The 16,132-nt window shown below is 39.2% G+C and overlaps 1 protein-coding gene across 2 annotated transcripts in view; it reads left to right on the top strand.

Annotated features, from left to right (window-relative positions):
- Positions 1 to 16,132, top strand: part of col11a1b (collagen, type XI, alpha 1b) — an 80,871-nt gene that overhangs the window by 50,667 nt on the left and 14,072 nt on the right. For both annotated transcript variants that reach the window (XM_086271580.1, XM_086271579.1), the window contains 7 exons: positions 1,842 to 1,895; positions 5,296 to 5,403; positions 5,493 to 5,600; positions 6,699 to 6,752; positions 7,247 to 7,300; positions 11,998 to 12,105; positions 15,387 to 15,440. In XM_086271580.1, coding sequence (XP_086127706.1) covers positions 1,842 to 1,895; positions 5,296 to 5,403; positions 5,493 to 5,600; positions 6,699 to 6,752; positions 7,247 to 7,300; positions 11,998 to 12,105; positions 15,387 to 15,440 — 540 coding nt within the window. The remainder of the gene's footprint in view (positions 1 to 1,841; positions 1,896 to 5,295; positions 5,404 to 5,492; positions 5,601 to 6,698; positions 6,753 to 7,246; positions 7,301 to 11,997; positions 12,106 to 15,386; positions 15,441 to 16,132) is intronic.

The raw sequence follows: 16,132 nt of genomic DNA, 5'->3' as shown, positions 1-16,132 counted from the left end.
CTATACCTTCTGATGCCTAAGAGAAGCATGTTAAATGTAAACACAATTGGTTCTAGCACATAACCCTGTGGAACTCCAAAATTAACCTCAGCGTGTAAAGAGGACTCTCCATTTATATGAATAAATTGGAGCCTATTAGATAGATATGATTCAAACCACTGCAGTGCAGTACCTTTAATACCTACAGGATGCTCTAATGCTCTAAAATGTTATGGTCAACAATGCTGAATGGTGCACTGAGGTCTAGCAGGACAAGCACTGAGATGTGTCCACTGTAGGAGGCCATAAAAAGATCATATGTAACCTTCACATACTGTTTTACAGCTAGTTTTTCAAGAATTTTTGAGATAAAAGGAAGGTTGGAGACTGGCCTATAATTACCTAAGACAGCTGGGTGAAGCGATAGCTGTTTAAGTAACGGTTTAAGTATTGCCAGCTTGAAGGCCTCTGGTACATTAGAGATAGGTTGATCATTTTTAAGACTGAAACATTCGTTATTGGTAGGACCTCTTTGAAATGACTGAAATTAACTCAGAAAGATCAGTTTGAGAAAAAGAGTTTAAATCTTTTTCCTTTTGCAGAGTAAGTGTAGACAGACACACACCACACACACGCACACACATACAAATATACATATTGCCACTGAGCACACACAGTTTATTTTTCTTTTTTTATGGGCATAGAGACACACACACACACACACACACTCTTCATCACATCGCTCAGTCTTAAAGAAAGGCATAGTGACGATATATGAGCCAATAAATAACTTTTTGTCTGTCCAGCAAAGAAAGATCCTTCCAGTCTTCTAATGCACTGTGGTGAAATGTGGAAGTGGAGAGCCTGCTTGGCAGCCTCTGCACCCCCTGGCTCTGTTGAAGCTTGTAAATTAGTTATTATAATGAAAGTCTTTACAGCCTCTGGTGAACTGTGTTTTCCATAAGCAGTCTCAGCCTCCTGGCGCTGTGATTCAGCACAGGATTTGACATTCAAGGACCAAGATCTTGAAGAGATGACAAAATGCCAGAGATAAATGGACTATACCTGAACTTGTAGCCCACCTTGGCCTCGTTTTTTTTTTTTTCTCTTTTTCATTTTCTCTGATGCTTCTTGAAATTATTCCTGTTATATTAATAATGTAAATATGCCTACAGAAGAAGCTGTATCACGAATTATTAACTAAGAGATACATTTTCTCTGGTGGAGAACTGAACTTAAGTAAAAGTTTCGTGCTATAATGAATTAATTTAATCAGTTCCTTTTTTTAGCATGGATTTCAGGCAAATCTCCTCACTAACTGTTACTCCTTCCAAATAATCATTAACAGGATGTAAATTACCACCAGGCTGAAAATGCCCTTTCTGATTGAAGTTTCATACCACTTTTACTGAGTGTCATTAAGTTTTGTTTTTTCACGGGTATTCATTTGCTTTATTAAAGCTTTTTGAAAGAAAACCTTTAAAAGACTCTAAAATTGAGGATTAAAAACATGCACAATTAGCCAAAACTGGCTACTATTTGGTAGTCAATTCAATCAAAGCATCCCATAACTAAAATGTACAAACAGATACTGAATTAGTAAATAGTTGTTTCATCCTTACTTGATTATTTATGATTCAATTTTTCTCCTAATTGCCAGTTATGCTATGATTTTCTAGAGCCAAGCCCTCCTTATGTGCGTGCTCATACACAGTTCAAGCATGCGTATCTACTTACATGCATACATCCACACAGTAATGTTCAGAGGCCCATTTGACAGCTGTGATTACTGCTCTTTGAATAGCATTGAGTGGCAGCCTGCAGTGAGTGAGATCTAACCCTCTCCTGTCCTCTGCTTTCAGGGTCCAGGTGGCTTAAAGGGAGGAGAAGGGCCTCAGGGTCCCCCTGGCCCCATCGTAAGTAGCCTGTTACTATGGTTACCTCATCTCTCTTGCTACAGAGATTGCAGCGAAAAGTAGCTGGTGCTATTGGAGAATGGAGTCACACATGCTGTGCACAGCTCCGTACTTTGGTCATCCAGCAGCACGTGCTATATAAGCTGCAGTGTGGAGGGTGGTAGAACCAAGTGGGGTGGTACGATACGATCGAATTCTGTGACATCATTGCTTAAATGATGAAGTACATATTCAATATGAATTCAATTCAATATTCAGGGCCAAATGGCATTTTTAATTTCTGTTTTCTTTGTTTAGTTTATTTTATGGCTAAGAAAGAAGTAAAGCTACTTCTTTTGTCATAAACTGGATGGTAAAAAGTCTCTGTCCTAAGTTACGCTATAGAGTATATATGTCTTTGCTAATGCTGTTCTTTCTTCTCACTGCATTTCACGCCTCAGACTGGTGTTTATTGTTCAGTATAAAAATAATAATTTTTTAAATTTATGTAGCATATAAATCTCTGTACCACAATTTGAGAAAAAAAACTCTGCTTGATTTATAGTGTTTTGTCCAACACCTTTGCTTGAATAATGATCTAACCATTGCCTAATTGCTTAATCGAACAGCAATTCATCCCTGTTACTCGATTGGTCACAAATGTCTCCCTCTAATACTTATTCGTTGCTATAGCAACTGCCGTTGCACAGTTTTCACTCAAATGACAATTCCAAGAAAAGAAACAAAGTTTATCTTTCTGTAATGAACTCATTTTTTTTCATTCAGCATCGATCACAGTAAAGAATCATATACACTATAGCAGGAATGTCATCGCACTTGCTCATACATACTTTGTGGCCCTGAAAAGAAGCAAAATTGGGTGGGTAATCTAAAAAAAAAGTAGGGCACTTTTACTCTGCCTTTGTCTCTAAGCCCCTCAGTTTGCGATATATGCAATGAAAAGCCTCAGGAGCTCCAGCGGTGATTTTGTACAGAAAGCTGACTGACAGGCTGCTTTGAACTGGCTGACATTTTGTTCAAGCGTTAAACGTGGGCTCCCGATAATTGCCCCTGCTCACCAGCGACAGAGCAACACCAGATTAGATGACAGCGGATATGCAGAGCACTGATGAAAAGATGATGAAAGTGAGAAGAGGGGCGTTCTCTGAAGGAGTGAAACCATTTCCACAGCGAAATGAGATAGTTTTCTTAAATTGGCTTGAAAGCAAGCCATTGGATGGAAACGTGTGATAGAGTGTTTTGGTAGATTTCAAAAAAACTCCTTAAAAGGAGTCCAGTGTGCAATGCCCACGCACACAAGAGATGTGATATTTTCCTTCATCGATTTCCTGCCAGAGTTTGAGCTGCTGTTGTTCTGTGGGAACGTGTGTGAGTTCCGTGTGTGCGTTTCTTTTCTCGTCTGTGTGTTTGAAAGAGACTGATCAGGAAAGAATAGCACAGGAAAAAAAGAAAGGATGAATGCGACAAGTCACAAACTTTACGAGAAAAACATGGGTGAAATGAAAGGGCGGGAAATGGACTGAAAAAGTATAAAGTTATTTGAGTCAAAGGAATGTGTGTGTGCTTGTTTGTGCATGTGTGTCATCGTGGCCAAGTTGGCAGGCTGTGGATGACAGTTTGGAGCTTGGAGTGTGTCACCAGCAATGTCTATCATGAAACGGGCCAGGCATATGAGTGCCAGGTGGCATCTCACATCAGCAGCTGAATCAGAGTGTGTGTTTTTCGTGTGAATCAGTCCGAAGCTTTGGCCTGTACACATGCACATTTAATTTTATTTGAAAGCGGCTCTACCCAGACCTTCCCTGGGTAAGGGAATGCCAAAAAGACCTCGTGATCAACAATGTAGTGGCAGTTCATGTGATTTGGGGTACCTACACAGTGATGAGCACCCACCTGGGAATAGTGAAGAGCAGGGTAATAAGGCATGCTGATGTGGGGAAAATGGTGAGACCTTCCAAAAGGCCTTGGCTGGGGAAAGCAGCTCCGGCCTATTAAATAGATAAGAGTGTTCATCAGTGGCTCCCTTCATAGGTAAGCTTTGAGGCTGTCAGCAGGGTCAGTGTAATTTTAGAATGGTTATCAGTTAATGGCTATATTTCTAGCATGTCACAGCTTATAGTAATGCTGCGGTTAGTTACTGTGGTTAGTACTTCTAACAATGAAATAAAAACTTAAATATTTGCACCAGACTGCAAATGCTACCATCGTCTTGAGGGAAAACTTAGTTGTTGTATGTGCACAGATAATAGGCTTTTATGTTTGTGATGTTTTTCATTCAAATCTTCTTCACATTATCGTGACAATATTCTCCAGGAATCCTATTCCTTCAAAATTTCTTTAAAGTAAACTAACAGGCTAGAGCTAATCCAGTTAAAAAAAAACATGGCGTTTAAATGTCTTGACTCTTTTTTTTGTCATTTGTGGGTCTCGTAATAGGGACAGAAAGCGACAATAATATAACCGGCAACTGTGAAATGGCTGTAACGTAATCTGACAGAGGAGTCCAGCAGGCTGAGATTGTTATTCTAAGTGTCTGAGATTGCTTTTTGACATTATCCTGTCATGCACGTCATGCATGTCATGCATGTCGCATATACTGATGCCACGTCAACAAAATAGCTTTAGCTAATAATATTATCTCTACTCTGTCTACAAAGGGTCTCTTTATTCTTAGAACCAAATGTGTTTTTGTTGGAGTTTTTTTATTTTACTTTTTTCGCCTGTTTGACAGGTAGTAATCATTTCAGTCAAAAGGGTCATAGTGGTCTACTAGTCCCAGGGTTGTCAGATAGGAATGTTTCCATCCATTTGTCCATCCACAAGTAGACACAAGTGAAAACCTTAAAATATATTGGGAATCAGTATATTGCCAACCACGCACAAACATGAACTGTGATTTAACATTTTTAATATCTATCTATCTCACATAACACACGTAAGATTTCTTTTTGCTCTCTAACTCTATAACAGAACTCTAACTGTCTTATTTAGACAGCTCTCTCAAACTATCACTCGGGTTTATACCATTGTCTTTCTATAGCAATTAGCCTCTTACAATATTTCTGATGCCTGACTCTGAAGGAGTCCCTTACATTCTGCTTTTAGAGAACAGTCTAAACATGTCTTATATGCAGCCAATCCAGTCAAAAGTATTGTGTTTTTTGCTTAATAAGAGACAGATTTCAAGTATTGCTCTCTTTGATACTTTAGACATGAAAATGTGCCTTGAAGTTTAAAATACCAGAATTTTCTTTCTAGGCAGACTTTCAAATCAATTTACCCTTTTAAGCTTAAGTCTGGACAAAACACACTTGCTTTTTGCTCAACTGTTTCTTAGCTTTACTGTAGCAAATTGCATTTTTGAGTAAGACAGCAGTGACTGATGAGTGTTTGTTTACAGGGTTCTCCTGGAGAGAGAGGTCCTGCTGGCTCCGGAGGTCCCATTGGTCCCACAGGACGCAATGGTCCTCAAGGACCACCTGGCCCTGCTGGAGAAAAAGGGGGTCCTGTGAGTTTTTTTCTCAATTTTACTTGGTGAAATACCTATTTAAGTTCAATATATCAAGATTTTACAATATTGTGCAAATTATGTTTTAGGGAGAGAAAGGTCCCATGGGTCCTGCTGGCCGTGATGGCATTCAAGGTCCTATTGGTCTTCCTGGTCCAGCTGGTCCACAGGGTCCTCCTGGTGAAGATGGTGACAAGGTGGAGCAAAGTTTTAATACCTTAAAACCTAGAGTTGATTGATCTTTATATTTGCTACAGGGAGTTATAATGTTTTGTTTGTTAAAAACAAAAGCTTTTAAGTTCTTGGTTAAAGATAAAAACAGAGAAATGAAAAAAAAAACTATCTTTTTATAACCTCAAAGAGAGCTGTCAGCTTCAACTATGAACTCCTCTTTATTCTAAAGTATTCTTGTATCAATGTGAGGCCAGCTGTCCGACAGCTAAAACTTGGCCAAAAGTGGGTCATGCAGCAGGGCAATGATGCCAAGCACAGCAGAAAATCTCCACAGAATGGCTGAAAAAGGGAAAAAATCAAATTGTTACAGTGGCACAGTCAAAGTCCAGACCTCAGCCTGAAATGTAACCTTAAGAAAACTGTGCATAAATGAATGCTCACAAAAATCAGTGAACTGAAGCAAGTTTGTAAAGAAAACAGAGACACAGTTCCTCCAAAACAATGTGAGAGACTGATAAAGTCATACAGAAAATGAATATTTGAAGTTATTCCTGCTAAAGGTGCTACAAGCTATTAAATCTGTTCACAGGACTATATTTATTCATTTATTTATTTTTTTTAACTATACTTAACCACAAGCTTGTTATGACAGCAATTACTCCCGATAGAATCTTACATTAAGTAAACAAAATAAGCACACACTAACGGCTTTAGAAATCTTCTTAAATGCAAATAGACAAACAAATCCATGTACTGAAATAGCCAGTTGTTTACACATCCTGTGTACCCTGAGGCCAGCAAATCCCACATCCACACTTGATACACTGAACCAGAAATTTGCATTTTTACATTTGTAACCATGACACCCTCTTCAATCCCAGTCACGTCTTCTGCCACAGCATTTTGTCAATCATAGAGCCAATGGGGTTAGACAGGGAGCCAATCAATTAATTACAAACACTCACCCAAGGTCTTTGTGGGCCAATCAAATTAGATTCTCTTGAGAAATATTTACTGCCTAATCATGGTAAAGGTGACACTTTAAGATATTAGACTTTGACTAAACATGGAGGAGAGAGATTTGAGCTCTGCTTTGTCTGTATGTGCTTGTTACACTGCAGGGAGAAGTTGGTGGACCTGGACAGAAAGGAAGTAAAGGAGACAAGGGTGAACTTGTGAGTCTTTTTCTTTCCCTCTCGCTCTCTTTTAATGAAGTTTTATGTCACAGATTCATTCAAATCAGTGAGTTTTATTACAATTCATGTTAAATAACCAAAGATGCTGATTTCACCACTGAATTGAGTAGAACAAAAGGAATAGATTGCTAGAAAATGTTTCTTATTTTGCCCTAAAAAGTCTGCAGCATATAAAATACTAGCTGAAGTGCTGCTATGTTTACAAAATGGTTACTTAGTTTGTAATAAGAATTGCAGCGTGTTCTGTCCTCATCTTAAACGCTTGTATTTTTTCAGTTGACTTTTGTTTGTCCTCACACGCATCACGTCAAATACATTCCAGATTGAATTAGATTTTTCAAATGTCATTATTCCAGGTAGACAGTGTGTGATGGAGATCAGGTTTAGCAGGCAACTGCCCTATATTTCATTGCTCGATTCAGATGGCGTGTCTATCATGTACATCTTAATAATCAGCTTCCTCCTGTTTGTAGGGTCCACCAGGCCCAACTGGTCTCCAGGGTGTAGTTGGAGCTCCTGGTCCAGCTGTGAGTATCTCATCCTCTGACCATCTAATGTCAAAGTTTATTCTCTGAAGTATTTTCATACACCGATAAGAATGTAATCCTAAAACATTAAAAGTTACACGAATACCCATTTATACTGTACTAAAATCCACTCCGAATATTGCTTTCTGTTTTCACAAAACTTTCCAACCTTTATTTCACCTTTCGTGAATTTTTAAAGACTTTCTTACCATCATTTGTGATGCCTACAGAAGTAAGTGCTGTCTTCTTAATGTCATCTCTTCATTACCATACTGGCTTCTGGGTAAGAACGGTGAAATGGGAAATCAGATTTTAAAAACATTTTTTTTCAAAACAAGCCCCCATGAAGACAGGGAGGGTGTAATAAGACCAAAAGGCTGCCGGCTGAAACTTGTTATCTCCAGACCTGCAGTCCAATAATGACGTGCCATTGAATCGTGTCTCGTTTTGAAGGACGACACCTTTTTATTGATTCATCATCAGCAACACTCTGATATGAGCAAAAGTTACTCTATGCAGGTTTTTGCTTAACCATTTCTTGCCGATTGTATGATAATCAGTTAAATGGGTTGTTTAAGTGTTTAGATATATTTAAAAACTGGACACTTGAGTCATAATTGTGCTTGCTTGGAGACCCTTGGTTTAATAAACAATATTTCATTTCCCAGATGGACAGAAATTAACAACTGTTCAGGCAGGTCAGGGCCATATTATGCAAGCACTATTATTTTTTTTACTCTTGCCTCTGCAGTCCAAAAACCTTTGGCTGCAGTCCCTGTTCATTTTAATATTCCCCATCCTTTTATCATTGTAATGCTGCACAAATTTCCTTTTAATTACAACTTTTAGTCCTGTATTAGAATCGGGGTACCAAAAGGACTTTTTCATAAAAGACAGCTTTTATCCCCCATCAATTAAAATGCAATTACAAATTTGGTATTTGTTATCCTGGAAACTCATGCAAAGCATTACGCTTGTGACCTTGCGTTTACAAAACAGGCTTGCACACAGCAATAATGTGCCAGTCAGTGCACCAGTCATTTCCTTATATTGAGTTATATTTTGCAGGGAGGCCCCCGCGAACTGTCTGAACACTGGGGCCAGTTGAATTCAGCAACAAAAGAGAAACTGTTTATTGAAACAGGGCTAAAAAGGAGATCAAAACGCGAGGTTTCGGGTAAAAGGGATGAGTGCCTCAGTACATATGGTGGTTTAGAGTTGAAGTATGTTAATGGGTCCACAACTTGATTGACCTTTGATTTATGCGATGTTTTAAAGTGTGAAGGAGCAGATAGTAGTTGGAGAGGATATAATGTGTGGGTTTGTTGGGATTATGCAGTAAGTACACATTGTGAAAGAGGGAGTAGGCCCTTTGCAAACTGGTGTCGGAACTGGAATCAGGTAAAGGGTTACACTGGGGAAAATGGGGAAACGTAAGGACAAGGGTCAGAGAAAGTGTTAAAACTCGAAAGAGATTATAGTCCATCTAAGAATACTTTGACTATGTGACTGGGCAACTGGCGGCGTAAAAAATGTTTGTATTTAGTTTTGGGTGTGGAGACTGTGGGAACTGACCCGAAGGGGTTAATTAAAATTAACTTTATTGAAAAGGCTAATCGCGTAAATCTCGTAGAGCCAGTTAGAGAAGAAAAGGAAATACAAATGATTAACAACCCAATAAACGCTGTTGTAAATTGTATAGGAAAAAGGGGGGGTTTGTGGGATGTTCGGGGATTAGTGTTGTATTTTTATCCCAAATAACACTGATCCAGATGGCTCGGTGACGCGAGCCTTGGAGGGGCTAAAGAGTCTCTCTAGGACCATGCATGACCAGTCGGGAATTGACAACCCGCTGGAGAGCTGGATGACCTAAGTGTTCGGAAAGTGGAAGGGGCTTGCTCTGTCAATTATGTTGTCTCTATCTGTATTGGTGGGTATTTTGGTGACCTGTGGTTGTTGTCTGATTCATTGTGCCCGAAAGGTTGGTAGAGAAGGTGATTGTAAAGGCAGTGGACCCTGGGGCGGTGGCCCCTATGTCCATGACCTAGCTGAGAATACTGCCTTGTACGGTGCAGAACATCCTCTACTCTTCCATCTCATTAACACAACAGGGAAAGTCCTGTTTCTACAATAGCTGATGGCCCAAGGGCAACTAACAGCTCATTGCTGTAAATTATCAGGCCTTAACAACCATTCTAGCACAAATCCAGCATCTGCAGGGCTCTGTGGGGGCTAGAATAGACCTAGTGAGACGGATTGCCATGAGCAGGTAGTGCTCCCGAGCTGCATAACAAATTATTTAACAGTTGTTTGTCCTGGTGAGTCAGTCTGCTCATGTGTATTCATATCTTCATAACTGAGTCCTGACTCGTGCTGTGTAGTTTTAACATCGTCTGCTCTGTTTTTATTATTGCATGTCTGAATGCTGTTATCACTTGTGGCTACACTATGTGCCCCACTTTTCAATCCTGGAAAAATGCTTGTGTATGCTGGCAAAATGAACGATCCAATTTCCTTCTCTGCTAAGGCTTAACAAGATTTACAGCAGCTCAGTCACTGGTGCTGTTGTCTTCAAGATGCAACTGAGGTCAAGCATTCGTAATGAAACAGTCTATGGCAAAGCAGTATTGATCTTCATCAGGATGTGGTGAACATCCTGTCCTACAAATGTGCTCTTGTTTAGCAGCGGCTTATAAGAAGACAAAAAAATGAAGTTGACAAGAGCAATCTTGGAAATGTCACTTTTGAGAGGACAACACATTTTTAAGATATGAAAAAGCTTATTTCTAACATAATGTAAGGAAAACAAAAACCCTACAAGAGCCACTTAGATTTATTTCATGAACAATCTAAACATAAATTTTGCGAGATCCATTTCAGGTATGTCATAAATTACACCTCCCCGAGCATGCGTTTGGTGCCTGCAGATCTAAGCACAACCACAAGTAACTATGCTGAATCATATCTCATTCAATTGCACCAGCTACACTTTTTACATTTAAACAGATCCATGCAAAAATTAGTACGGAGTCTTAAAAATATAAATGCTCTCAGCTAGCAGTTTTAGAGCACGTAATTATGCACCGACTTGTGCTGATTAAAGTCCTACCAAAGCATTTTTCTAATTAGGACTTCAGTGTGAACTGAAAATTTCAAGTTGTTTCTGACTGAGATCTTTAATTCAGAGAGCAGAGAGCAGTATGTAAGTTATGCTAAACATACTGTTACAGTTCATAGTTAGCTTTTGCATTTCTTTTCATAAATTACACTTCAAATAAAACTTTATTTATATACTAATTAATTAAGACTAGATGAAGGTCAATCCAAGGTAAAAGATGGACAGTACTTAAAGTGTCTCTGCAGACCTTTTTTATTTTTACAGCCCAGTTTTTCTGTTTAACTGGAAGGAAAAGTGGAGAGTTTCAACATAATATAGTATTCAGTAAAGGTTTATACTTGTTTTTATACTTGTATTAAGTACAATTGTACTCAAAAATTGCCATTTGTTTCATTGCTTATGATGAATTGACATAAGAAATTCACCAGTGTTGGACTGTTTTCACGTGACACAAGAAGTAAGCTTCATACTTAGATGGTGAGCTGTTATTGCGTTTTCTATGTTTTGGCAGGTCCGGATAGTTTCTTCCAGCAAAAGCCTCTATTGCTCTGATTCAAGGGCACGGATGGTGCCAACACATATACGGAGGTTGCAGGCTGTGCATGCAGTGTTACAATGAATAACAAATTATGTAGCAGTTGAGGTCAAGCACTCGACATAGAGACACAATTCTTTTCTAGTCTCCCCAAGGAGATGTTCAAACAGTTAGATTTGTGACTTTTTTTTTCTTGAAGTCACTTTAACTTTAGTCCACCTCCTTGTAATCACCTAATATTTCCTTCTAAACTGTTCTGCATTCAGTACCATAGCCTGAAGCGTCCTACATGTCCCAGGGCTCAGTAAGAGCTCCTCAAGCACTTTCAAGTGCTGACATGCGTTTGAACTGAAAACTCCCAGTCTGTCAGCACTTCACTCTTTCCCCACAGTCTCTTATTTCCATCCTCCGTAGCTCTGTGCACCTCTGGCTTCAGAGATGAAGTCAGCATCTTTCACATACGCTGTTTACCATAACCCTTTGGCTATACTGTACTCCATCCTGCATTCCCTGATGAGAAGCTTTGGTAGGATGGCTGCTCCCCTGGTAGACGAGCAGCACAATGTATCAGTGTTTAGAACTGTTGTCTCTCTCTGGTCCATTCCTGTCGCAAGTTTAATTTTCCTCCTCACACAGTCCTCTGAAAAACCAAACAATCAAACTTCCACATGTTGGTTGACTGTGCATTTTAAATAGTCTGTGAGTGAAGTGAGATAGACCGTTGACCTGTCATGGGTGCATTCTAATCACTCCAAGAACCCTGGGGAACAATATGTTGGTTCTCAGCATTGATGGATTGATAAAACTGCAGTAAAATGTCCTTCAAAAAACCATTCAAGTACTGTAACTGTCCATCCTAATCTGTGATTGAATGTGCGTATCGACCCACCATCTCCCGTCTGAGCTTGGATATACTCTGTAACCATGAAATTGATTAGAAGAATGAGAAAAAAATCCCAGTTAATGATTGTAGAATTGCACTTGGTCAGTGGGAGGGAGTGAGAGTAAAGGTGTTTGCATGTCTTGCACTTTAACCTCTAACAGGGCAGTGATGGTGAAGCTGGACCGAGAGGACAGCAGGGTATGTTTGGCCAGAAAGGAGATGAAGGACCAAGAGGATTCCCAGGTTTACCCGGACCCATTGGACTGCAGGTATTCCCAAAATCTGAGGAAATCTGAAACTTTTATATCTATATTTTGACTGTCTAACTCTCGTTCTCTAAACGCATGACAACCAGGTCACGTTGAACAGTGCCTCATAGGTATGTTCATTTCTTTCCCTTGTCAAAGCCATCCAGAGCAGAATGACTTCCTCCACACCCCTAAAACCGACAACATTTCATCTCTCCTTACATCATTTACATTACATCAAAACAAAGCATAATTTATTAATGCAGCCTTGACTCCTAATAGCACTTTGTATTGCTCCTGGGCAAATAATGCTTTTTCCCCTTCAAGGACTTTTCTTAGCATAGACTGTGCTAAAAAATCCATCACCATTGTGAACATTTTTGCATTTGGCATTTTGCCGCAACATTAGTGGTGGAGGAGAGACTGCCATTGGTTTTTCCACTCAGGCTACATTATTATCATGCAGTAAACCGCTCCCCTCTAGTACTCTCAGGTCTAAGTAAGAGACCAGCTGCTGTGGTATTTGACCAAGTATTTAAATCAATGTACGGTAAATCCATTTATCTTTTGCAGATGTTTTTTTTAATGGGCATATTACAGTAAAGATAAAATATTTGGTCCTTAGAAGATTCAGAAAAAAAGGACAGCAATTTGCTTTCAATGAGAATGTCAGGGGTGTTGTAGGACTTAGACCAGGGGGTTAAACATAAGGCCCGGGGACAGATGCAGCCCAGCAAACACACCGGTCCAGCTAATTGGACAGTATGGATGTTTTTTGCAGTGGGTTCATAGAGAAAAAAAGACAATTTTCACTTATTGACTGTAAACTTTATATTTTATAATTATGGGACACAGTGAACAATGAACTACCAGAACTTTTATTATGTAGTGTCACTGGTCTGGCCCGCTTAAGATGAAAGTAGCCAAAATGTGGCTCACAATGTAAAATGAGTTTGAATTGACACACTTCTTGTTTTGCATATATAACAAGTGACCTTACAAATTACTGGTGTGTCTGAAAATTGCTTTATAAAACTGGACTGGCATATTAAATATACTTATACATGACAGTAATATTTTAGGGCTTTTGTCAATAAGTAACCTTCATTTTTGGTTCCACCTCCATGCACGTTTACCTATGTCTACTTCTATTTTAAATTTAAAGCACAACCAACAAATAGCACCATTATTTGGTTTGATATGATCAGAAGTGATTAATGTTAGCTCAATTTATTTGGATATTGCACATGTGGATAGTTTAGTTTAGGCTAATTTGGTTTATTCAGAAGGTTAGCATTAAGGTTACCTTATCTTCTTAGTGGAAAACTTCAAGGGAACCATCAAGCTAGTTATAACTAAACATCGCGAGAAAAACATAACAAACCTGATCATTTTGAAGGCATTCGTCTCCAAGCATGCACTTCTTATTTATTAAATTACCAACAGCAAGTCTCACAAATAGCACCACGGTTATAAGCCCTTATAGCAAAATAGCAGGTAAAAATATCAGCATGTCACCTATAAAACATCATACAAATATGAAATAGTATAGTAATCAAGGATATAGTAATCCTTCACTATTGGTTGTTGTGCATTAAATTCTTTTTTTTTTAAAAACTTGTTCTTGTTAGTGTTGTAGCTGTAGATGAAGCCAAAGCTGTTTGTCGCTGAGGCAAAAGAGCCCTAATTACATTTGAACATAACAAGTAAACTTAAAAGTGAAGAAGTTTTTCCCATACATAACTGAGAGTTTGTAAGATCAAGAGTGTTCATGTTACTGTTGCACTGCTCTATTCAGTCCTCCCTTACTCAGAACTCCACAGAGTCAAAGGAAGAGCGAAGGGGTCAAGCGTTCGCTCATTTAACCCAGTGAACCGAAGTTTTGGGAACTTGCTTTGGTGGCAAAGAATAAAGAAACGGCACACTTTAGAATATCTCAAAGTCAATTATCCAAGGACTCACCGAGGATGAAATTAGAGCAAAACCCTGCTGGTCAATAGGGCCAGATAACGTTGTTATTAAGTGCAATTGGCTTTTAATTGGGCATAATGCACTCGATCTCAACTCTTTTAATTATGTTTGGCTAAGCTGCCCTTCAATAGATGGCAGCAGCTGCTGCGAGCTCAGCTCTTCAATGCAATTATCTGTAGCATTAATGATTTTTGACTATGGGGAATGAATGGCTCCAGTCTGAAAGCCCTCCATCATTTGGGGCCATGTTTGCCGTGGAATATTGGAGTCCTCACTGAGCGCAAGAAATCTTCAGATTAAGAGGTTAAGATGGGAACATAGAGGAGAGTAAATATCAGATTTGATTATACCAGAGTGTGCTCATAGCTCAGGGCTAGTGTGGAAAATAAAAGGAAATGGCAGTCATAAGTAAATATTTATTGATTACATGTGTTTGAATGATGCTTGTTAATTCAATCCGGGCACCTATTTTGATATCAGTTCGAATATACAGTTTAGAAACAAGCCTGAAAGTCCGATATTGATCGACGCCTGTCACTTCAAAGCATTAGACATGGAATTGTTTGATGCTTGATTTATTTTCCCATTAGTACAACTCTTGTGCTTTATTACCATGTCTAAATCCCAGTCACGCTCTGTAATAAATAAGCCTTTCCTGTCATTACAAAGGTACAGTAAATCAACAAAATGGACTGAAACTACACGTATGTTTTTGCAGTGATCGATATGCATGTCATTTTCATTTTAGAGTAACTTATCATTACCGCTGCTTTCCACCCACCTTATGATTATGCATGCTCCATCACCGGAGTTAAACCAACACAACACATAATATCCATAATTATGCCAATACACAATAAGCTACAACAGCAAGTGAGAGCTTCTTCATTTCTGTTAAAGATCCTCCTTCCCAAGGTGTATTCATACTGTTTCAGTCAAGCATGATTGAATCCCAGAGCTGGATAATACGCATCGCCTCGGCTGTCCCCTTTGTTTCCACTTTCCTGTGGACGTAGATGGATGGCGTTTCCACTCTGCAATTTACACAGGCTGATTATACCCAAGCCTCCAATACCCTTTAATTACAATAGGTGTCCTTTTTGACTAATTGTGTGTTTACTCGCTGGGGTTCTGCTTGTATTAATGCATTCTCCATTGCGTTGCACACTACAACCCCACTATTCAATACACATCATCTGAAAGTACCTGTTAATGAGCAGCAAAATTGTATGTGTCTTTACATTAGTGGATTTTCGAATGTACAGTTTTGTCTCGAGTGCTGCCTCGCATGACCTTTTCTCTGAGTTTTGAAAAATTTGTCTGCTTTCCAGGGTTTGCCCGGCCCTCCTGGTGAGAAGGGAGAGAATGGAGACGTCGGACCAATGGTGAGTGCAGCTCTCTTTCGTATTGTTTTCACGAATAAGCCAGTGAAGTGAGAAATTGTGCTGATTGTTTAGAAGTTCTGGCTTGGAGCTGAGTCTGGCGGCTCCACCAGCTGCATAGCATATGTAAAAGAACTGAACATAAGCATTCCAAATATTTAAATTTGCGTGTGGTCTGTTTCTGTGCACTGTGTTTTGCATCGTGTTTTATCATGTATTATTTGTTCACTCTTTTAAGAGTCAGAACAAACAAGCTTTTGCATGAAGGGCTGTTTTAATCTCACACCAGCACTTACACACGATAAACACAGATGCAGAGCAGCTTAGTTTTTTCTCTCCCTGTCTGTGTCTGACACTGACAAGGCACAATAAAAAATGTGGTAAACTACAACAGTGGGTCTGACATGTCTGTTGATGTTGTTGCTACTGCATCTGCAAGTAAGACAGCAGCTATGACAATGCTATTATTAAAGTTACATCCTATAAAAGAAGAAAACAATGTGTTAGAGTGAAGAAGTGATCGCTGAAGGGGGCCGTTTATCCTTATTTTGAACTCCATATTTTTTATGTTAATTCTCCGAGAGTAGCTTTTACCTCAGTGCTGCCTCTCACTTCATACTCTTTTTGAAACAACGCGTTTTAATGCCCTTCTCTTGGGACACTCTTTCTTTCTTCTGATTGGTTGCCTCTCACCA

The sequence above is a fragment of the Aulonocara sp. 'chitande type north' Nkhata Bay genome, linkage group LG18 (genome assembly GCF_057382095.1).
Source record: "Aulonocara sp. 'chitande type north' Nkhata Bay isolate Kocher_YH1m ecotype deep benthic linkage group LG18, A_spYH_male_GT1.1, whole genome shotgun sequence".
NCBI lineage: Eukaryota > Metazoa > Chordata > Actinopteri > Cichliformes > Cichlidae > Aulonocara > Aulonocara sp. 'chitande type north' Nkhata Bay.
Note: the sequence above shows the minus strand (reverse complement) of the source record. Positions and strands in the feature narration are given on the sequence as shown.